At 37.0% G+C, this 22,892-nt stretch overlaps 1 protein-coding gene across 5 annotated transcripts in view; it reads left to right on the top strand.

Moving 5' to 3' along the window:
- The window catches only part of CEP290 (centrosomal protein 290), a 111,819-nt gene that overhangs the window by 87,331 nt on the left and 1,596 nt on the right, over positions 1 to 22,892 (top strand). For 4 of the 5 annotated variants that reach the window (XM_005279116.4, XM_065560112.1, XM_065560120.1 and 1 more), the window contains 12 exons: positions 1,652 to 1,797; positions 4,366 to 4,521; positions 5,032 to 5,155; positions 10,169 to 10,303; positions 11,413 to 11,499; positions 12,859 to 13,023; positions 13,570 to 13,692; positions 14,171 to 14,343; positions 16,180 to 16,321; positions 21,248 to 21,321; positions 21,458 to 21,561; positions 22,489 to 22,577. In XM_005279116.4, coding sequence (XP_005279173.2) covers positions 1,652 to 1,797; positions 4,366 to 4,521; positions 5,032 to 5,155; positions 10,169 to 10,303; positions 11,413 to 11,499; positions 12,859 to 13,023; positions 13,570 to 13,692; positions 14,171 to 14,343; positions 16,180 to 16,321; positions 21,248 to 21,321; positions 21,458 to 21,561; positions 22,489 to 22,577 — 1,518 coding nt within the window. The remainder of the gene's footprint in view (positions 1 to 1,651; positions 1,798 to 4,365; positions 4,522 to 5,031; positions 5,156 to 10,168; positions 10,304 to 11,412; positions 11,500 to 12,858; positions 13,024 to 13,569; positions 13,693 to 14,170; positions 14,344 to 16,179; positions 16,322 to 21,247; positions 21,322 to 21,457; positions 21,562 to 22,488; positions 22,578 to 22,892) is intronic. The other variant, XM_065560126.1, reaches the window with a different exon arrangement.

The raw sequence follows: 22,892 nt of genomic DNA, 5'->3' as shown, positions 1-22,892 counted from the left end.
TATTTTACTTTCCATAGCATTAATGTATTTGTAAATGTTCTACATATGTATGTATGGAATTAAAAATAACAAATACACTTAGACCCTGGTCCTGCAACTAAGTCCATGCAGGTAGATCCCTACTCTCAAATGGAATCCCATTGAATTCGGTGAGGCTGTCTGTATCTGTAGTTCCTTGTATCCATGTGGTGGCCCATTGACTTCAGTGGGAGTTTCTTCAAGAGTAAGGGTGTGCCTATGCAGAGCAGATATTTATTGTATTGGTTCTGCAGACTGAATCTTGGGTATAAAACCATTTTGAGTTCTTGCAGTTATTTCTCTTTTGCCAGCCTCATGGTAAAGAGCGTTTTTAGTTCTTGAAATTACTTATACATGTTTGTAGTGAGAGCACTATTAATCAGTGGAATAATAAAATTCCAAGAAGTAATTGAAGTGGTTGATCCAAACTAATGCAAATTACACCTAGCTTATTAAGACAGTTTATGCTATTTGATATTATTCAACATCACTTTCCGATTCAGTCTTAGTGCCCAATTCTGCAATGACATATGCACATCACATGCACACGTTTCTGCAGGTTTGGAACAATGTTCAGAACTTTGAATTTTGCAGGGGGTAGGGGTTTATCTTAGGGGATCACTGTTTCAGTTGCTAAATAACCATGTTTTTATTAAGGACTCACACTCCTGACTCCACAGTTAAGGTTGCAGGATTTTGTTTCTCATTATGAAATCTGATTCACTGAATCCAGTTCACTGATTTTCAAAAGACATGCTCCAGGTAATCACTTTGACCTTTTTTGTGCTAGGACAGCTATTCACCAACTCTCAACATTGCACAGCTGGGATCTCATGACCCAAATAAAATACTAAATCCTATTAAATGCTGGGAAAAATAATCTTCTCTCTTCCCCTCTCCCCCCCACATTTTCCTATGAATCAGATCTCAATTCATTTTTGTAGCTAATAGTAAAAGTTTAAAGTGGATGTGGAAAAGAAAGGCGAGAGGATCAACTAAGGGAGGCAAGGGACTCCAGGACAAAAAACTTCATTGCCACCTGTAAAAATAACATTAGCTTAGCTTTTTAAATAGCCATTTGTCATAAAGTCTTACCTTGTTTTCTGTTATAAAAACTGAATTGGGACTATTAAATAGAAATTCATTTTTCTATGATAGAAAGTGAGTTTAAAATCACCATTGGACCAGCAACTACGATACTGCAGGGGCATCTGAGCTCTTGGTGAGTTGGAGGAGGAAAGAGGATCTGCTGTATATATTATGATTAGCACAGAATAGCATCATGATCTTTTCTCCTATCTTCCGTTAACTTGTTTCAAAGTGGGAGAATATCTTGTGTAAGCATCCCTAACATTGGATTTCATAAAAATGTGTCAGTCCTTTTTTGTAAAGTGAATGTTTAATTTTACAGAACGATTCTCTGATAGCATTCAGATGTACCAGGTTGTGCATCAGATTTCATAACACCCAGTATATGCACCAATCACCTAGTAATAATTGCTATATTTAAACATCTATTTTTGTTTAAAATTTTGAAACAGGAACTTTTAATCAAATAGTGCTCGTCGAACTTTTTCTGTGGTGTTAAACTAGACCAAAAGGAAATGTTACTTTGTTTTTTAATGTTTTACAGAGCTCTAGGGAAGAAATAGCTAGGTGGGAAGAGGGTAAAAAATGGCAAGCCAGAATGGAAGGGATGCGGAACAAACTAAAAGAAAAGGAGAAAGAAATGGACACTTTAACAAAACAGTTCAATACATTAAAGGAACTTTATTCCAAGTGAGTTGATTTTAATTAGACATATTTCTAAACTGATGGTATAAAATAAAGGAAACTTGATTTCTTGGTTACAAAAATATTGTAACAGTTTTATTATATTAACAAAATAGATGCTTATAATTTACATTTATGTTGAGACTACAAGGGATAGCTTATTTTCAAGCAGCAAGCTGCCTTTATGTTTCTGGCTATTCTAGTATCCTGTTTTTTGTAGGAGCTGACAGTATTTTATTAATTAAATTAGTTTTGCTCAAAGACTGTTTCTAAGTTCTCTATTAATAATTAGGGCTGTCAAGCGATTAAAAAAAATTAATCATGATTAATCACACTGTTAATAATAGAATACCATTTATTTAAATATTTTTGAATGTTTTCTACATTTTCAAATATCTTGATTTCAATTACAACATGGAATATGGTGTGTACAGTGCTCACTTTATATTTATTTTTTATTACAAGTATTTGCACTGTAAAAAAACAAAAGAAATAGTATTTTTCAATTCACCTAATACAAGTACTGTAGTGCAGTCTCTTTATCATGTTATCATGAAAGTTGAACTTACAAATGTAGAATTACATAAAAAAAAAAACTGCAGTAAAAAATAAAACAATGTAAAATTTTAGAGCCTGCAAGTCCACGCTCCTACTTCTTGTTCAGCCAATCACTCAGACAAACAAGTTTGTTTACATTTGCAGGAGATAATGCTGCCCGCTTCTTGTTTACAGTGTCACCTGAAAGTGAGAACAGGCATTCTCATGGCACTGTTGTAGCCGTCGTGGCAAGATATTTACATGGCAGATGCACTAAAGATTCATACATCCCTTTATGCTTCAACCATCATTCCAGGGGACATGTCTATGCTGTTGACTGGTTCTGCTTGACAACAATCCAAAGCAGTGTGGACTGACACATGTTCATTTTCATTATTTGAGTCAGATGCCACCAGCAGAAGGTTGTTTTTCTTTTTTGGTGGTTCGGACTCCAGTGCAACACGCATTGGAGTGTTGCTCTTTTAAGACTTCTGAAAGCATGCTCCACACCTTGTCCCTCTCAGATTTTGGAATGCACTTCAGATTCTTAAACCTTGGGTCAAGTGCTGTAGCTATCTTTAGAAATCTCACATTGGTACCTTCTTTGCGTTTGTGAAATCTGCAGTGAAAGTGTTCTTAAAATGAACAACATGTGCTGGGTCATCATCCGAGACTACTATAATATGAAATATATGGCAGAAAGCGGGTAGAACAGAGCAAGGGACATATAATTCTCCCCCAAGGAGTTCAGTCACTAATTTAATTAACACATTATTTTTTTAATGAGCGTCATCAGCGTGGAAGCATGTCCTCTGGAACGGTGGCCGAAGCATGAAGGGGCACACAAATGTTTAGCATAGCTGGCATGTAAATACCTTGCAATGCCAGCTACAAAAGTGCCATGCAAATGCCTGTTCTCACTTTATGGTAACACTGTAAATAAGAAGAGGGCAGCATTATCTCCTATAAATGTAAACAAACGTGTATGTCTTAGCGATTGGCTGAACAAGAAGTAGGACTGAGTGGACTTGTAGGCTCTGAAGTTTTACATTGTTTTGTTTTTGAGTGCAGTTATGTAACCAAAAAAAATCTACACTTGTAAGTTGCACTTCCACAACAAAGAGATTGCACTACGGTACTTGTATAAGGTGAATTGAAAAATACTATTTCTTTAATCATTTTTACAGTGAAAATATTTGTAATAAAAATAATTATACACTTTGATTTCAATTACAACACAGAATACAATATATATGAAAATGTAGAAAAACATCCAAGATATTTAATAAATTTCAGTATTTTACTGTTTAATAGTGCGATTAAAACTGCAATTAATCGCTATAAATTTTTTTAATCATGATTAATGTTTTTGAGTTAATCGCGTGAGTTAACTGTGATTAATCGACAGCCCTATTAATAATTTGTTTTATCACAGTCAAAGAAACACCAGCTGCAGGTGAGGACAGACTTTTCTTACCACTGTTTAGTTTCATCAGACTGCTAGAATTAACAGCTGTATTAATCTGCAGTGTTTACCCCGCTGGCATTGTGATGACCAAGATTTTTTCAGCAAAACTCAAGAAAAGATGTGTTTATTTCATTTATCCATGTTTTCAATGTAGTCATAGCAAAATTTTCACAGACTTAGAATTCAAGAGATGAAAAGTAACAAAAGAATAACAAAGAATTATATATATTTGTAAGTTCCTTTCACTAGCTATGCTTTGCTTGGGCTTTTTGTTTTTGTAAAGGGTTACATAAATGTAAAATATCAATGAATGCTTAAGCAAAACCTGCAAGTGATTTGTGAAATGCACAATATTCACTCAATATTCTTTTATAAGAAACCAGAAAAAAATCTTTGATGAGAAACTAGAAAAATGTCCATTTATAAGGTAATTTAAATCAAGAAAAGTTCAATGGGCAATTGGATTGCAGGTCTAGAGTCATTAGAATGAAATGCTGTTCACTTTTAGATGAAGCAGATTGGTAAACAAATGTACCAAGATTTTAGTAAAAACAAATTGAATGTTGCAGAGCTGATAAAGAGAAAATTGCTTTACAAAAGAAACTCAAGACCAGTGGTATTACTGTTGACCATGTTGTGGGAGTACGGGCATCAGAGTCAGAGAAAGAGCTGGAAGAACTAAGAAAACGGAATATAGACTTAGAAAATGAAATTGCTCATATGAGGTAAGAGTTGTTCCAAAAGGAGAGACCCCATTTGGAAAGCTTACAATTTTCCCCTTAAATACATTTTGGGTTTATTGTTCAAGGAATTAATTCACATAAATATAAGCTGGCTCCCAGTGCATGAAAGTGAAAACACAGTTGAGTCGTTAGTTCAACTATAACACCTTAGCGCTAGTTTTTTTCTCTCTCAAGTTTTGGAAAAGTGTTATGTTTTCAGTGTGTATGCATAATGCACCATTATTGGTAACAGAAATTTCACATAAACATCAAGAGAAAATAGACTCTTAGGATTTCTTAAGGCTGAATACTATGTCAAATTCTGAGTTCTTGGATCCTGGGGTTTATTTAATTCAGTTTATATAAATAAAATTGATTTAGTATAGCTACATTTATCTAACAAAAAATATTTAAAATCTTCAGTCTAGGAAACCAGAAGTCCATACTTGATTTACATTAAAGGATGCTTTCCTGTATTAATAACAAACTTTGATTTGTTTATTTTTGATATAGAACACAACAGGCTCTCCCACGAGATTCTGTGGTAGAAGAGTTACATTTAAAAAATCGATATTTGCAGGAAAAGCTTCATGCATTGGAGAGACAGTTTTCAAGAGACACATTTTCAAGACCTTCGGTAAGCAAACAACTTTATGTTATTACCCAAATTGAAAATTGAATGCATCTCCTACACAAAGACTATTTATCATCCATCTGTTATTCTGTAGTATTTGGTCCATTTTGTTTCAGGTTGCAATCATCCAATACAGCATCTGAAAAAATGAACTTTTTTCTCCTTTATTAACCTTATGGCAAGAATGTTTAGCATTTTCTTTAATTCTAAGAACTAAAATGTATTACTGATTTTCATAAACATTATGGGGTTAAAAGGAAGAAAGATGTGCTTAGTGCTATAAGCACAGAGGACAGATACAGTAACGCCTCACTTAAAGTCGTCCCGGTTAACGTTGTTTCATTGTTACGTTGCTGATCTATTAGAGAACATGCTCATTTAAAGTTGCGCAATGCTCCCTTATAATGTTGTTTGGGTGCCGCCTGCTTTGTCCACTGCTTGCAGGAAGAGCAGCCCGTTAGAGCTAGCTGGTGGGTGCTTGGAACCAGGGTGGACTAGCAGCCCCCCTATCAGCTCCCCGCTCCCCTAAGTTCCCTGTGCAGCAGCCGCCCAGCAGGCTATCAATTGCCGGCAGTTCAGCTGTCCCTCCCCCCACTGCCATGTGCTGCTCCTGCCCTCTACCTTGGAGCTGCTCCCCAGAGCCTCCTGCTTGCTGTGCGGGGGTAGAGGGGGGCTAATGTCAGGGTGTCCCTCTCCCCCCTGCTCCTGTCCCCCACTTACCCCATTTCCATAGAGCAGGTGGGGGGGGACACGACAGGGATCAGGACAGAGGGAGCTTTCTGGCAGTAGCTACTTTCTCAACTTGTTGATCTACTTAAAAAGGCAATGTACTTAAAATGGGGTCAGCGTACTTAAAGGGGCAATGCACATTTCTCTCTCTCACACATGGGGTGTGTGTCTCTGTCTGCCATGCTGTCTCCCCTCCCTCCGTTTGTGCTGCCTGGTAGAGTGTGAGGATACGTTAACAATGTGTTAATCCATGAGGGCTTAGCCGAGTGCTAGATTTAGCAGTAAGGCATTCCCTGGGAAATATCCCCCACCCTCTTCCACCCTTTGACTGCCCCACCTCAACCAAGCTTCACAATCATCATTGCTGTGTACAGTATTACATTGTTTGTTTAAAACTTTTACTGTGTGTGTATAAAATATAGTCTTTTGTCTGGTGCAAAAAATTTCCCTGGAACCTAACCCCCCCATTTACATTAATTCTTATGGGGAAATTGGATTCGCTTAACATCGTTTCGCTTAAAGTCGCATTTTTCAGGAACATAACTACAACGTTAAGCGAGGAGTTACTGTACGCCCTACCTCAAAGATCTTACAGTCTAAAAGACATAAAAGGCAAGACACACGGGGAGACCTAGAGGAAGGTCTTGGTTTAGTGTAGGGTTTTTCCCCCCCCTTTCATTATTTATTGCCTAGCATTGGCTAGTGTTTGGAGCTTGTTTAGGAGGGATTTGCTTTTGAATAGAACGGGGAACCAGCACAATAAGATGGAGGACAGTGTAGGGCACAGCATGGAAGAAGGTACAAAGCTGGGTGTGGCTGTAGGAAATAAATAATTCTTCTTTGAATGTGTATCAGTGTGAATCCCACTAGGTGTGCATGCACCTCATGCACAAGATCAGATTTTTTTTTTTAATAGCAATGTCTGTCAGGGCTGTACATGTGCCCTTTGCTTCCTTGTGAGGGCATAAATGGTGGAGTGGCTGTAGTCCTCCCTCTGTTGGGTATGCACGTGAAGAGGAGCATCCCTACGGACACGTCTTGAAGAATTCCAGTTACTGCATAAGGAGAGTAACCCCTCCTTACAGGTAAAAGAAAAAACATAAAACACAATCTACAGTCTATACTTATTAACAATTAGACTATTCCTGTCTAATAAGGTATTTCGCATCCAATGGTCTGTCTTTCAGTGCTTATCCAGCCCATAAAGCTGGGATTCACCATTCATAAGACCTCTCCTTCCTGCTGTCAGTCTTCTCCTATAAAGGATAACCACTAGGGCTATTTCTCCTGCTCTTTTACAGTAGGCTATTGTCTCTTAACCAAGAGGGCCCGCTCTTCTCAGAACTCTCATGAGGTTCGTTCGTCTTTGTAAATCTCCAGCCTGCATCTAGTCCAGACAGTAACCATGGGCTGTCTCCAGGAATGTTCATTTTACTTACATTGCTTGAGTCTGCTGTCAGACTCCCCCTCCTCAGGTGATAGGTTTCAGTCACAACAGATTTGGAACACAATATCCTACAGGTTACATCACTCTAAAATTGTTTCCCATACAAACATCTTGTAATAAACATGACAATCAGGTAGTTCTTTGTTTTCGGCAGAGACCACACAAGACCCTCTTCTGTGTAATATCAAGAAAATGGTCAAAAACAGATGTAATGTACCTAACAGCAAATGCTTGGGCATGTCTGTGACACACTGACTGTGGCATGAACAAGAGTATTTTTAGCCTTTAGAATAGAGAAGAAGCTCCAGCTCTTTTAAATGTTCAGCAAATAGAAACAGCACTATTGTTAACACCCTGAATGTGTAGGGAGAAGACAAGTAGTCAACGATTACCCAGCTTTGTGAGATTGAGAGACTGGGAGGATGCTGTGTTGTCCACAGCAATGGAACATTGGGGAGGAGATAATGAGTTTGGTTTTGGCTACATAGTCTCTTGCACACAGAGTTCTCTGTATTCCTAATGTCAGATTATCTGGTTCTTAATAAATCTACCACAAGTGGACATGATGTTATATATAGGTATGCTATCTTATTTCTTTTACTATCTACCTCTTTTCTTTTCATGCTTCATTACACCTTTCTTCTGCTTCAAACAGAGTGCTGCATGTGACACAGCTGCATTGACTAATTCCTCTTTTGCTAACAATGTCAGTAAACACAAGCATTTGAAATATCCGTGGAAGAAAACTGCTTCAAGTAAGGGCAAAGTAAAACACCAACCCACTCTTAGTATTACAAATGGCAATGGAATAGATGAGGGTGCAAACATTACTGATGAATGCCATCAGGCTGCTGGAGATGCAATTACTGAATTAACTCCAGAACAGGAAATTGAAGATTGTGAAAAACATGAGAATTCAAATAATTCTAGGGTAGGATCAAAAGGCAAAAGGAGAAGCTTTCTGAAAACCGAAGCTGATGAAGAGGGTATCAGTGATGAACAAGAAAATGTAACAGGACCTGAAGAGGGTGAAGTTAATGAAGAACATGATGGAGAGAAAGAAGGGAAGCAAAAAGTGTGCAAGCAATCAACTAACAACAATGAAGGAAGTAGAGCAGAATCTTGTGCTGCTAGAATGAGTTGCAATCAGTCTGATTCCGGGGAGCCTTCTAATCAACCTAATGATTATAAGCCAGAAAATATAAAAATGAATAATGGAGTGGATAAACACACTGAAGAAGATACATATGGAAATCACCAAACTGATACAGAGGGGACTGAACCAACCCCAGGACTTTGTGAAATGCCTCAGGTTTGGCACTATAGCAGTCCTTTAATCCTTCACTTCCCTATTAGCTGCATTGTTTATATGTCTACATGATATAGACTAAAATATTTATTGTAAAATTGTTTGTTTCCTGGTACGCATTTAGTTTTTTGATTATCTTCCTGCTGTGTGCTTCTTTAGCAGTCTGTGCTGTGACAATATCTTTTATATTTATTAGAGAGAATATATTTTACTAGTGAGGCAGTTGCTTTATTCCCCCATGTTTTTATTGGTGATACTTAGTTCATTAATTCTAATTATTTGTGGAATTATCAGAGTTTCTTTATTTTATCTTTGCAGGTTTCTATTTTTATTTTATATTTATTTCAAGGGAGACTATCCTTAGTTTTTACTGCCTTATCTCTACTCATGTTGTAATCCTGTGAGAGTAAGTCCCTTGCACACATATTCAGAATTGGGCCCAATGTGGAGTTTTTTGTTTCCTTGTTCAAATTTTTTTTTTTTTTTAATCCAAGCAGTTTGATCTTGTTGAAAAAGAGAAAAGGTTCTTGGGATTTTTCTTTTTCTTCTGAGACTAACTTTGCATAAATTATGCTAACAGTTGGAGCCTCTTGGCTAGTGACAATTTATAGCTGTTTCGAAGTTGAGTCTCTGTAAAAGTATAGTAGAAATAATTCCACGTATCTTTTATTAATTCTTGCATTCTAATTTGTTCATCTTACTTGGTGCTCAGATTCTATGGTAATGAATTTGGTACAAAATACCTAGATGGATAGTTACAGTATGGTCTCATAGTCACAGCAGTGGACTGGTACTCAAACAGCCTGGCTTCTATTCCTGGCTCTGCCACTGATGTTCTGGGTGACTTTGGGCAAATCACTTCACCTCTGTGTCTGTTTCCCCTTTGTAAAAATACAGATAATAATGCCTCCTTTATTAAGATCTACAGATGAAAAGTGAGGTATAAGCGCTAGGTATTACTAGGGACCAGATTCAGATATCCTTTTCCTGTTGAGATGCACTTTAGTCTCAATGATCTGACTTCAGTGGGGGACTGATTATAGTGTGAAGTGCTATCAATGTGAGTAAATGTATCAGAAGGTGGCTCTAAAATAGATGCTATTCACAAGCATAGTATCCCTGTTTAGAACACAAATTTTTTCCCTTACTAGATTTTGAGATTTTAAAATACAGTGTTTATTTTTGCCAAACAGAAGTCTATACTGTTTTATACCTTCACTTCACTTAATTTAAGCAAATTTTTAAAATGTCCATAAAGGAATTAAAGGAAGAAGTTGAGTCAAAGGTCCACATTAGCTTTCTCTATCTGTTTTATTAACTTTAATGTGGTAAAAAAAATACTGATGGGTGAACTCTATAAGAAGGTATCTTGCTGTATAAACACTTTTTTTAGTCTCAGTATTTCAATATGGAATGTAACAGGATTGTATCTTTATTGCCCAGATTATTGATCGTTATCCAGTGTAACTAATGTAAGAATTAATACCTCAACATTTAATAATATTTTATTCTGCTCCTTCTTTTTCTTAAGACGTCAGGAATAGGATCAGATGATCAGTGTCAAAGACAACAGGAGCTTCAGAAAGAAAATTTGAGGTTATCATCTGAAAATGTTGAACTAAGATTCCAGCTAGAGCAGGCTAATAAAGATCTGCCAAGATTAAAGGTATTTTTTTTTAGCATATAACACATTTTAAAGGCTCATTGAGAATGTAATTGTACATTTAAAAAAAAACTTTTGTGAACTCTGTTGTGCTAATACATATTCCGTACATACTATATACATTTCATGTAAATATATTGAAAACCAAAAACACTGGGGGCAGATTTCACAAGCCCACCTGTAAGGCCTAGTCTTTCAAATAAATACATCTATTTACAGCTTAGGGGTCTAAAGCCCCCATCCTGCAATGAGTACCATAAGAGTGGAACCCTGCACCCTCAGAGAGGCACTTTAAAGTCAATGGAGTTGTGCATATGCACAGAGTCCTGCCCATTGAAGGGGCCTAAATACGTAGCTGCAGTTTATCATACATAAATGTTTGCAAATTTAGAAAATTAATAATTAAATATGCCTGGGTAAGAGGTCCCTTTTAAATTTGTCCCTTTATGGTATAAATTATGGAGTGGGGTAGTAGCTGTTCCATAGTGTAGTTGAAGCCAGCTTCCCATTACAGTCCCTATTTTCAAACTGGCCCTTTCCCAACTTCTGCCCATTTTCCTTCCCCACCCCCACCCCTATTGCCCCCCAAAAAACCCAATCCAATTTCAGATTGACATCTCTCCTAGTAGGGTAGAGTTTTCCTGGGAAATTTGTAAAAAAATCAGAAAAGGTGGTGGTTTTTTTTTTTTTTTTACATTATTCCTATGTTCTAACACATTAGTTGAAGCTAGATTGTGCCGTAACCTAAGACTCTAGATTATCAGAAAATATACAGAACTCTCACATAATCTGTAATCATTTTTTTGTTTGGGTTTTTAAAAAATCTTTATAATGCACTTAATATGTAAGTCCAGCAGCATACCAACATTCTTTAATGTTTCTATTAAAGAATAAAATATGGGGGCAAACTTAGAGGGCATGGCTTTTGTAAACTGTGGTTGGTAGCAAGTGATGAATTATATGGCAAGGGGGAAATTATTTTTTGGTTTTGTTTCAGGTTTCTCAAAGTAAAGTAACTGAAGCTGGAAAATTTGTAATTTAAAAAAAAAGTTTCAATTCACCTGTTAATTGAGTAAAACCTAAATAAAATGATTATTATTTGTATTCTTTAGGACCAAGTAGGTGACTTGAAAGAAATGTGTGAGCTTCTCAAAAGAGAGAAAGCGGAAGTCGAGCGCAAGCTAGGCAGTGTTAGAGGGGTGAGTAATGCTACTGTGTTTTTCAGAATAATTAAATGATTGAAATACACAAGTACGGTTTAATTACAACTGAAATGTTTATCATCAAGCAAAAGAAGATGGGAAATATTAGTTTTTACACTTTTTACATTAAGTAGTTCCTTAATTAAGGATCCAAGATACTAGTCAATTGTCTATTACTGTTAGTAAAGTTTCTCACACACTTAAATCTTTGCAGGATCAGAGCCTTAGTCTACCATCTGGATTAACAACAGTTACCTGCAAAAATATCTCTTCACCAATATGAGAATATAACCATAAGTGTATGCAAAATATTGAATAATGTATTTGAAAATCTTTTGGTAGAGCTAATCAAATGGGATTAGGATGTTAGACAGTGGAACCTGTTGCTAGAGAAATATTCTGTTTTTTAATATACAAGAGAATTATATAAATGAAGCTTCAGTTTACCTCAAGCGTATCTTATTGATTGATGCAGTCGTCAGTTCCCTTCTTCATTCCTCAGAAGACCAGAAAACAAATACTGCAGCAAAAACAGCACTCCTCCATTACCAACGTCTCATGAAACCACAAGCGTGACACTTACAAGATGCAAACACTGTGGCTCTTACACTGTACAAGGAGCGAAATGTGCTGCCTCCACAATTTTTCCTCCCTGGGCTTCCCAAGAAGTAAAGAGGAGTCAGCATAGTGCTGCAGAGAGCCATAACAGGTCTCCCCATATTCCTTTGACCTCCTACACTATGCCACTGTTCCTTTACTTCTTGACTTCAGAAGCAACAAGGTCTGCCTCCTCCTTTACTGGATAAGAGGAAAGTAGCTGTGAAAGTCTCTTAATTTACTGAAGTGATTGTACGTTGGAGTTTACTCTGTGTAGAGTCTTTTTCCCTTCTTTTTTTTTTCTGTATTAATGAAGTAGGAAGGAGAGGAGATAATCCACTGAAATGCAGTACTTCATACTTGCTTGGCCAAGTGGTGCATTCTAAAGGAATTAGCACAGTGGAACTATGCTAATATGTATGTATAAAATGCAGAATTTTCATAGCACAATGTATTTACATACCAAATGTATAAATGTTGTGTCAGTTCTTTTGATAACACAAAAATTTAGACCCCCAATCTTGCGATTTGTTGAGCATGGACTTCCTTTGTGTCCTCCACCTCCATTTGTGTCCTAACAAATTTCAGATTCAGAACTACAATCCCAAATTATGGTTACCTTATTTTGTGTGTTTACAACAAGGCAATTAAAAAAAAAAACAAGACTTCAGACACATTTGATATCTCACTTAGAATTTCAAGCATTTACTTCATTATGCTTTTTTTCCTTTTCTATTTCCCCCCGTCTTTTCTGTGTAGTCTGGTAGAAGTGGAAAGACCATTCCAGAATTAGAAAAAACCATTGGTTTGATGAAAAAGGTTGTAGAGAAAGTGCAGAGAGAAAATGAAGATCTGAAAAAGGCCCCAGGAGTTGTCTCTAATGAAAAACTAGTTAGCCTTGAACTTGAAAATGAGAGGCTAAAGGTACTAATTTAGCATTCATTATTATTTTGTGTAGCAACTTATATATAAATTAATTAGGAAAACGGATTAATAATGTTATTTATGTTTTAGATGAAACACTTTCTGTAGTGCATATAATCAAACCTATTCACATTATATGGCACAAAAATTTGTTTCAGTTAAAAAAAAAAAATCACAAATGTGAACTTTGTACTACACAGAAGCAAAGCTTTACATATGCACTTCCTCCACAAAGTACTAGACCGGCCAAACAAAACAGATGTTTTGTATTCTTTCACTCTCATAATTATATGAGTAACTTCTAAAGCAAAATGTGAATTTTAGTGTAATGCAAGTTATTGTGACACAGAGATGTGTTTCTAAGGGAAATTTTGATATTCAAAATATATTTTTATGTATTTGAGGTATAGATACAAGCATGTGCTAAAGTGCTTTGCTGAATTGGGACCTGCATGTGCTAGATAACTGTAACATTCAAAATGAGAACTCAAAAGATTCTAAGTTGTGTAAATACATACTTTTTTTGTTTTTTTGTTTAATATTTAGTCTGAAATGGAAAAAATGAAACTTCATCTGGGTGGCCAGCTCAGTATGCGTTATGAATCAAAAACCAGAGGCATGGAAAAAATCATTGCTGAAAATGAGAGGCTACGTAAAGAGCTGAAAAAAGTACGGTTATAGGATAGTATCCAGCCATTTGAGCAAATGGTTGGTTATATTAAGCATCTTTTCTTTTAATTTGGCTGGAAGTATACATATTGAATATTGAATTTACACTTGTTCTATTCAGTACACACTCAGATACTATTTTGATGGGCTCCCTAAATACAAAATAGATAGTATTCATTATATTCTTGATACCATACCAATTTGTGCTGTAGTCCTATTAGATCACAAAGGCTAAGCAGAATTGAATAAGGCCAGTGTCTTGGATGGGAGACTTCGAAGAAATACCCAGATGCTATTGGAAATAGTGTTTATGATCTAGTATATGGTGCTCTTCCATCTGAATCAGTACTGACCCAGTTTCTGAGTGTAATTTTATAGAGTTCAGTGCTGCATGAGGTTCTGTATTTTGGATAAGATAAAAGAAGCATAAATGCACTTTGCCACAATGTATATAATTTTGTGCCTCATTGGACAACAGGAAGCTGACACTGCAGAAAAGCTACGAATAGCAAAGAATAACATAGAGATAATAAATGAGAAGTTGACTGTGGAACTGGAGGAGACTGTTAAGAGGTTAAACTTTGCTGAAAGCAGAGGTCCACAACTCGAAGGAGCTGACAGCAAAAGCTGGAAATCAATTGTTGTAACAAGGTAGGAACTGAGAATAAAACAGGGAAAATGATTTGTTTTCTTAAGTATTTTTAAATGAATGATACTTTCATGATCATAGTTCTCAGTTCCTTTTCTAAAGCATTTCTTACTGACCTCATAGCAATCAGTGATGAATTTACTGTATTACATATGTTCAACATACAAACTTCTAACCCAGATCCAGCAGACATGTAGCCTCCTCAGTCATGTGTCCCTACACCCTGTTGGGCTCTGCTGCTCCAGAAACTGTTTCCTGTTCTGAGAATGAACCCTCCCTTGCAGCTGCAAAATGCTGGATTGCTATGCTGAGGGGACTACCTTCCAGATTCTGCCCTGTACTATTACAGAATATTGTAACTGGGCTTTGAAGAATAATTTTGTCGTATTTGTTGAGCGTGATAAGCAAGCCCCATAGCATCCTATCATGAAGGCAAATTCCTCCACAACTGATCAAACAACAGCCACCTACAAAATTGTTGAAAGGTCTGTGACCTGAATTTCTCTGACTTTGCCTTGTTAATAGCACTCTGGTGGTGGTGGTCAATGGGAAAGGATATAAACAAGGGGTTATGCTGCTTCAAAATTACACCACCACAAAAAAAAAACCTCAACAAAACAATAGTCTGAGAGGAGGAAGGAGCCCCTTCCCCACATCAGGAGTATGATGGTAGATGAACCCCAGGCATCCTACAAAGGATTAGAGAGAATAGAAGGTAATATACCCAGACCCTTCTGCCTACCTTTCCAAGATAATATATTTTGAGTAAACAGTTGGGCCTGGAGCCAGTCAATTCTTCCACCTGTAGTGGATGGGATCTTAAGGCATCAAGTTCCCTCTGATTTAGCCATAATAAATATATTTACCCAGAAAAAATGCACAATGAAGAACACTTTCTTAGCTAATATTGAAGGAAAGTTTGTTTTCCATATACTGTGGTAAATTATATTGCTCAAAAACACTATTCATATAACTTCCATTCTTCTACAGTCAATTCACTTAATAAATGTTGCCTTGTGGATCTTTTCTCCTAACTATGAGTTATTTGACACTAGATTTACTCTTATTGTAGCAAGTAATTTAATGTTGATGAATTTCATTATAAACTGCTACATACACCTCTACCTCAATGTAACACAACCCGATATAACACGAATTCGAATATAATGTGGTAAAGCAGTGCTCCGGGGGGGGGCGGCGCACTCTGGTGGATCAAAGCAAGTTCAATATAATGCGGTTTCACCTATAACGCGGTAAGATTTTTTGGCTCCCGAGGACAGCGTTCTATCAAGGTAGAGGTGTATCATGTTCCTCAACTGTTCCCTTGAAAATCAAAGCCAACACCCATTCTTATGCTCTGTATAAGTTATTTACAAACAGGGTGGTTGTTTTTCCAAAACTTTGACAGCCTATCTAAATAAGAGTGTCTGCACTAGAACTCTAGAACATCAAGGGTATGTCTGCACTTGGAACTGGGGGTGTGATTCCCAGCTCAAGGAGACATACTCATGCTAGCTTTCACTGAGCTAATGGGCTATCAATAGAGTGTAACTGCGATGGCACAGACAGGGGGATGGGTACACCCTAGGTACCCATTCAAGACCATAGGTACGTACTCAGTATGACTAGCCTGTCCTGCTGCCTGTGCTGTTTGGCTACATTCTGTTTTTAGCACACACGCACGTGTTCTACTGGGGTCACCATCTTTGTTTTTCAAAAGGTTAGATTTTGCTATAGTCCTTTGGACTGTGTGTCGGGTTTGCAGGATGGGGAAAAATTATTTTCTAGACTAAGCATAGTATTTGCAGAATGGCCTTAATTTTCTTTCCTGTTTTCAGGATGTATGAAACTAAGATGAAAGAACTGGAAACTGATGTTGCCAAAAAAAATCAAAGCATTACTGATCTTAAACAGCTACTGCGAGAGGCAACAGAGCGTGAACACAAGATTGAAAAAAACACACAGGACTTAAAGGAACAAGTGAGTAAAACATAGTCTAACGGTGACAAATTTATCTTATCTATAATAAAAGGCAGATTTTTTTCTTCCTTGTACACGTCTGTAGCTTTGTTATTGTAATGTTTTTCATTATTTGTGTACCCTAACTATACATTTCCATACTTCAGCATGTTTGGATTTCTTTTAAATTTAACCTTAACTGTGAATGTTCTTGGTTAACAAAGCTTAATATTGGTCTAATCCCTATAATGTGATTAACCCTAAATTTCTGATATGAACTCTCAACTTTAACTCCATTTTAACATAATTAAATGGGAAACATAATCAGAGGTAGACTTTCCTCCACTTTACACGTCTAAACATTTATCACTGTAGTATTGTTCGTAAGTGCTGAGCTGTAGGTATGGATATTTTAATATGCCTTAAAATTTTCTTCTAACTCATTCAATAGAGCTGTTTGTTGACTTTGACTTTCTGAGCATAGTGCAAGAACTATCTCCTTATTCAGACTTTAGCTTTCATGGTTTGGTTCAGAGGGTGGAATCCCACATTGTATAGGAGGAAGGCTTTCAGTTTGACATTTTATCATTTAACTTGTAACTGTTTAATGTTATATTCTGTATATGCAGAACGTAGAGATGCTTACAAGTGTATTTCATATATTGAAAAATATAAATTAATAAACACTTTACAATCATATGTTTAAAAAGAAAAGTTGGGTCAAATTTTTGGCCCACTAGACTTGACACAGGGTTCTTTTAAATGTCCGAGTAATTAGCCCCAGGACTCTGTTTGCCAGGATTAGCCCTAGTCTTGTCTTGTTTTTAATGGGTATATCCCATTTCTCCAGCATTATATGAGCAATCAAAGGTTTGTCAGAATGCATAGAACTGTGACTTATTTTGAGTAATTTTTAAAGTTTAAGTGCTATATTCTTCTTTGCTAGTTTTGGATTAAGTATCAGTAATCTGAACACTGGGCAGGGGCAAAATCAGCAGAGATCTGTATGTAAACTTTGCCGTTTTGTATCAACAATCTGGAGCAAGACACTTTGCAATTTATTTGTCTCTCTCAAATAAAGTTTGCAGCTGTTCTTCATCAAACATAACTCTATATCAGCAGAACAGAAGTTGTGGACGTGATTAAGAATAAACACTTTAGCAACAATAGATTAAAATACCCAGTACAAAAAGCAAAACTATATGAGATCATTGACTATTACAATTCATTTGAGAAGCATGTTCATTCAAATGCCCTAACTGGAATAAACCTCTTCTAATTGAAATACAAACCACTGTATTCATAACATATCTAGCACAAAAAGATAAAGGCTTTATTTAGGAAATACTGATTTAAATGTTTTGCTTTATTAAAATACTACCTCTAAACTCTCTCCCTATTGACCATTTCATCCTTGAAAGATACCATCTGCCCAGAATTCTCATTCTTGGGCCTTAGTTCATTGGAGTGAAATTGGCAAAATTCCCCAGGGTCTGTTTTTTGTTTTTAACCTGATAGTAAGGTAGAGTGTGAGCTAGGCCCCACAGTATACATAACTCACCCCCTATTCCCATGTATAAATGCTTCCCTTTGAACATTCCATTCGTACCCTGCCACTGACAAAATGTCCCATTGACTTAGGTCAAGAATACACTGTGATTTAAAGGATAGAACACAAGGTGGAGACTATGCCTACACTTACAGAAATGTACAGTACAGGCACTACACATGTAGCTATATATCTGTGACATACCCTCAGGGTAAAATCTGGAACTGTGGGATCCGGTATGCCCTTAACTCTTCAGCCAGGGTTGTCTCTTCCAATGCTATGCTAGTGACAAGCAGCAAACCCGCCCAGGTCCTGTTATCACTCAGCTAACAACATGCAGAGACATACCCAACTAAGTTGCATGAGTGCTCTCCAAGCAACTCAAACTGTACACAGGGAAACATCAGCAAATTCCCCCCAGACTCAGCCTTCAACCCCAGAAATGTTATACTGCTCAAGACCCTCTTGAACGATGCAAGCTCATTAATTTGTTCGCTACTTTATCAAAGGATATAGTGGACATGCACCAGCCTTTGTTATCTCAGCAGATTCCCCCAAGCGCTTAGGACGAACTCACTGGTTAAGATTAAACATTAAAATAAGTTTATTCACTACAGAAAGATAGATTTTAAGCGATTATAAGTGTTAGGTATAAAGGTCAGAGATGGTTACATAAGAAATAAAAAGTAAACACGCATTCTAAATCCTAAACTTTATCAGACTAAGCATGGGTTGAATCAGTCAGTTTATCTCACCCCACTAGGCACTGTAAGCAGTTCACAGTTCTTAATACTGCTTAGCCTAGAACCAATCTCCCCAGTTCAAAGTCTTTTTCTTCCCAACATTCTTATTGCCTTCAGAGTAGATGGGGGAGGAGAGAAGTGATCTTACGATGCCACTGTCCCTTATTTTATACCCTCAGTTCATGAGCCTGGAAAAATACTGGCTCAGACATGGAGTCAGGTATCACATGTCCTGATAGGTTGCTGAGTCAGGGAATTAAGCAATCCCCATTGTGTGGAGCTCAAGCAGCTGTCTCTTATTGAATAGTACATCTCTTGTTACAATTCCCATGCTGGTCAATGGCTGGTGATGGTCACTTAACACCTTTCAGAGTATAGGTCACGTCCTTTGTTGCCACTTGAGAGCTAGTTGTGGTCGTCTCCCAGACTCACAACATATTTCAGTAACAATCATATAGCAAAATCTCATAACTCCGTGTAGAATGAAGTTATACATATTTTGACAGAACAGTGAGCTTCAGCAAATCATTACTTTTCATATGATACCTTACAGGGCATTCTTTGTACAAAATAACTATATACAAGTGGTGAATATGGGGGTTACAGGGTGCTATTTTGAAGTACAGTAAGTCACAACATCACAGTGAAAAGTAGACCACATCCACATTTGTCACTGTTGTGTGTAGCTACATGCCTAAATGAAAGGCTCTAGCAGCTCCACACTACTGGAGCCTTTCACTGTGGCAATGAAAAGCTGGGAAGCTGGCAGAGCCTTTCACTGTAGCAGGGAAACGCTCTGGCAGTGGGGTAGCCGCAGGATACTGCACTGCACTAGTTAAAATAGCAGTGTAGATGTGGGAAGCACTGCTTGGGCAAGTAGAGAGCCTGTGTAGGACATATACTGTGGGAGTTCAAGCATGTAGGGTACTCTACTCGCCTAATCCATGCCTCCTCATCTACACTGCTATTTATACCCATGCTAGTTGCATGTTCAGTGTCTGTACTCTACATGCCACTGTAAGTGTAGACATACGTTGAGTCCAGAGAACTGAGTTCACGTCCTGTCTCTACCGCTTACTTGCTGTGTGATTTTGAGCAAGTCACTTTCTATCTCCAAACTTCAGTTTGCCCCTCTCTAAAATTCATCTAATACAACTTGCCTTTCTTTGTAAAGCACCTTGAGTGATCTACAAAAGAACAGCACTTTATGAGAGTAAAGTATTATTATTTATCCTGTCTGAAGGATCTCAAGAAAGGGAGAAACTCTTTGATGTGTCTGTCTCTTTGGATCAGTGTGTATCTAGCACTCCTACTCTCTTGAAGGCTTCCCATGCCAAGAGAATCTTAGGGCTCACTCAAATAGGCTCAGTGAGGTGACTACTATACTATTTCCCTCTGACCTGCCACCAGTAGCGAGCCATGCCACACAGCCAGAGCTCTTGCTAGGGCCAGATTGTGCAAGCCCTCAGCGGCCACAGGAAGGTTCCATTCATCTGTATCTAACCTATCCAGGACCAAAGCTTGAAGGGAGTGCATCCACTTTGTCCCAGAATTCTTGACTTCTCTGTATAGTCCCCTATTAGACTGATCTGCATTTTATTTGAACTGATTATTTCCCATTTATCTTCCATTGTTTTCAACTGACTACCATATTTTCAACTAATTAGTTATTTGACTGCATTTATCTAGGTGATTTGCCAATTGTGTTGTTTGATTTGTCTGATTCTTTGAATGCCTTGTTTTAACTGATTGCTGCCCATACCCACTGCCACCTCTACTTTGCTTTCTTCCATATTTGATAATGCTCAAAACTCCTTCTGACTCCTGACCACTTCCCTTCTCCCAAAACCTCTGAGAGAGAACAGTATGTGAGGATAAAGGACACTAATTCCTCAACTAGTGACTATGGGCCTGATCCTACAACCTTTACTCATAAGTAATTGTTTCTAACAAAAATAAGGATCACATGATCAGGTCCTCTGCTTTTATTGCTTAAAAGATGTTAGTTATGATCAGCTTCAAACAATGTGAAAGTTAATACTTTAAAATAGTGGAATTCATAGAGATTAAAATTTTACCTTCATTTTTTTTTTTTTTTACATAATCAAGTCCTTAGGGCAAAACTTTAAAGTATTTAGGTATCTAGAGATGCAGACAGACACCTAGTGGGACTTTCAAAAAGCACCTAAGGAGGCTAGGCCTAGCTCACTTTGACACTTTTGTAAATCCCACTAGATGTCTATCTGCATCTTTATGCATATAAATACCTTAGTAAATCTGGCCCTTGATCTTTATCTAGACTACTCTGTATTTTCTGTTCCTTCCTACAAGGCAGCCGAAGCACTAATTCATATTTACTAGAATAGGCTTGCAGATAACTTTAGAGTCTTTATAGGAATTACCAGCATCTACAAAGACGCTTCTGAAAGATTTTATATTGCAATTTATTTGTTTGTCCAATTAAAAGTTCAGTTTACCTTTTCTTTAAGATTAATACTACAATTCTCTCTGCTACTAGGCTTCTATTTTTTCCTTTCCCTGTATTACTTTATTGTATTCTCAAATTGAGTTGCTGTGAATTAGTAAATGTAACTACAGATATTGTTTTCAAATGTAAAATTTCCTCATTTTCCTTATACTTTTTTTAAACCTAAGATTGAGCTTCTCAAACACTTTCCTGAAGGTGCTAGCACAGAGCAAGGTCTTGCTAGAGAGCTTCAGCTTCTCAGGTAAAGTACCAAGAATCACTCCTAAAAAATGAACCCCCGCTCCACCATGTACAGAAATGAGACTGAGAAGTTCTTAGAGAGGAATACCCAGAGCAATTTTTACTCTTCACAGTATTTCAAATTAATTGTTTTACAGATTAACCAATAATCGGCTGGAGAAGGAAAAAGCAGAACTAGCTCACCAGGTGGAGGCTTACCGACATCAAACAGGCATCAATGCAAGCGAAGGCTCTGCAGCCGGTAGTCCTTTTCAGTATCTAAAGTATAAGGATTTTTCAATAATTTGGGCTGGAATCTGCTCTCATTTACTACACTAGTGAGAATTGGGAGTAATTCCATAACAGTATATTAAATTACAACTGTGTATGTATTATACAACTGCTATCAGGAATCATGTTTTAGGCTATCCACTAGCAAGTTTACAGCTACTCAGTACTGCTTGTAACCACATAACAAGTGTCAGGACGGGGGTGTAACAGTGGAACTATGCTATTAAATTAAATTTTAAAAGCACCTTTGATCTAAAGAACATTTACTACAACTCCCTTCCTTCAGTTTTGGAATAGTTTCTCAAGAGAAGTGGTAGGAGAACTGTTGATTGAATCATTTAAAACTGGATTGGACAATGCACTGGAGTAAATGACATAATTGCTTTCTTCTGTATTTAACAGTCTAGCACTGCCAGGCGCATTGGATTTAAAAAACAAAAGTTTCAGCAGAAACATTCAGCTATCACAGTGAAATTAGCAATGTTGGTCTTTAAACTTATTACCAGGAACCAAAGTTAATAAGACTTAATTTAAAAAAAAAGGGGGGGCATGTCAAACCTCTCAGAGCTATTGTTTCAGATCCATTTCAGATTCTGACTGCAGATTCATTAAGATAGCACTGCACTCAGTCAATCAAAATGTTTACTTCACAACCAAGACTAACCGCTTAATATTTTTCATTGAAACCTTGTTGTACAGAAATAGATGGAGCCACCAGAATAGTGTTGGGGATGACTTTTTGCCACATTGCAATATTGGGTAACTGGGTTTAATGTTCTCCACTATGTATTGCTTATTAAATATAATAGTTATGAAGAGGTTAAGCATTTTAATTGTCTTGCAGTATCTTGAATTTAGTAATCTAACTTGTCCTTTTCATAACATGATTATTTTTTAGAGAAAGGCAGAATTGACAAATTAATGGTAGATGTAGTAGATCTCCAGACACAGCTGCAAGCCTCAGATCTGGAAAAAAAGCAACTTACAGTGAGTATTGTATGGATACCACCACTGTGATATTGTTCACTTATCTTATGAACTAATGGACAGCTAAGAAAGAAGTTTGCATCCACCCATTAGTTGAGGTCTTATATCTGTAGTTACATTTACTAATTCAAAGCAATTCAACTTGAGAATACAATAGCTTATAGAATGGCCAGACTTATGACTTTTAAAGTACAAATTCTCTAAAAACAAGTTTATAGTACATCCCTACTCTATGGATTCATGCATGTAGTGCATGACAGATGGAAAGTGGCATTGTTAAAAATACTGAACCACTTTGTCAGCTTGTCGTCATCC

The sequence above is a fragment of the Chrysemys picta genome, chromosome 1, assembly GCF_011386835.1.
Source record: "Chrysemys picta bellii isolate R12L10 chromosome 1, ASM1138683v2, whole genome shotgun sequence".
Lineage (NCBI taxonomy): Eukaryota > Metazoa > Chordata > Testudines > Emydidae > Chrysemys > Chrysemys picta.
The sequence above is the reverse complement of the archived record's forward strand: the minus strand, read 5'-3'. Positions and strand labels throughout refer to the sequence as shown.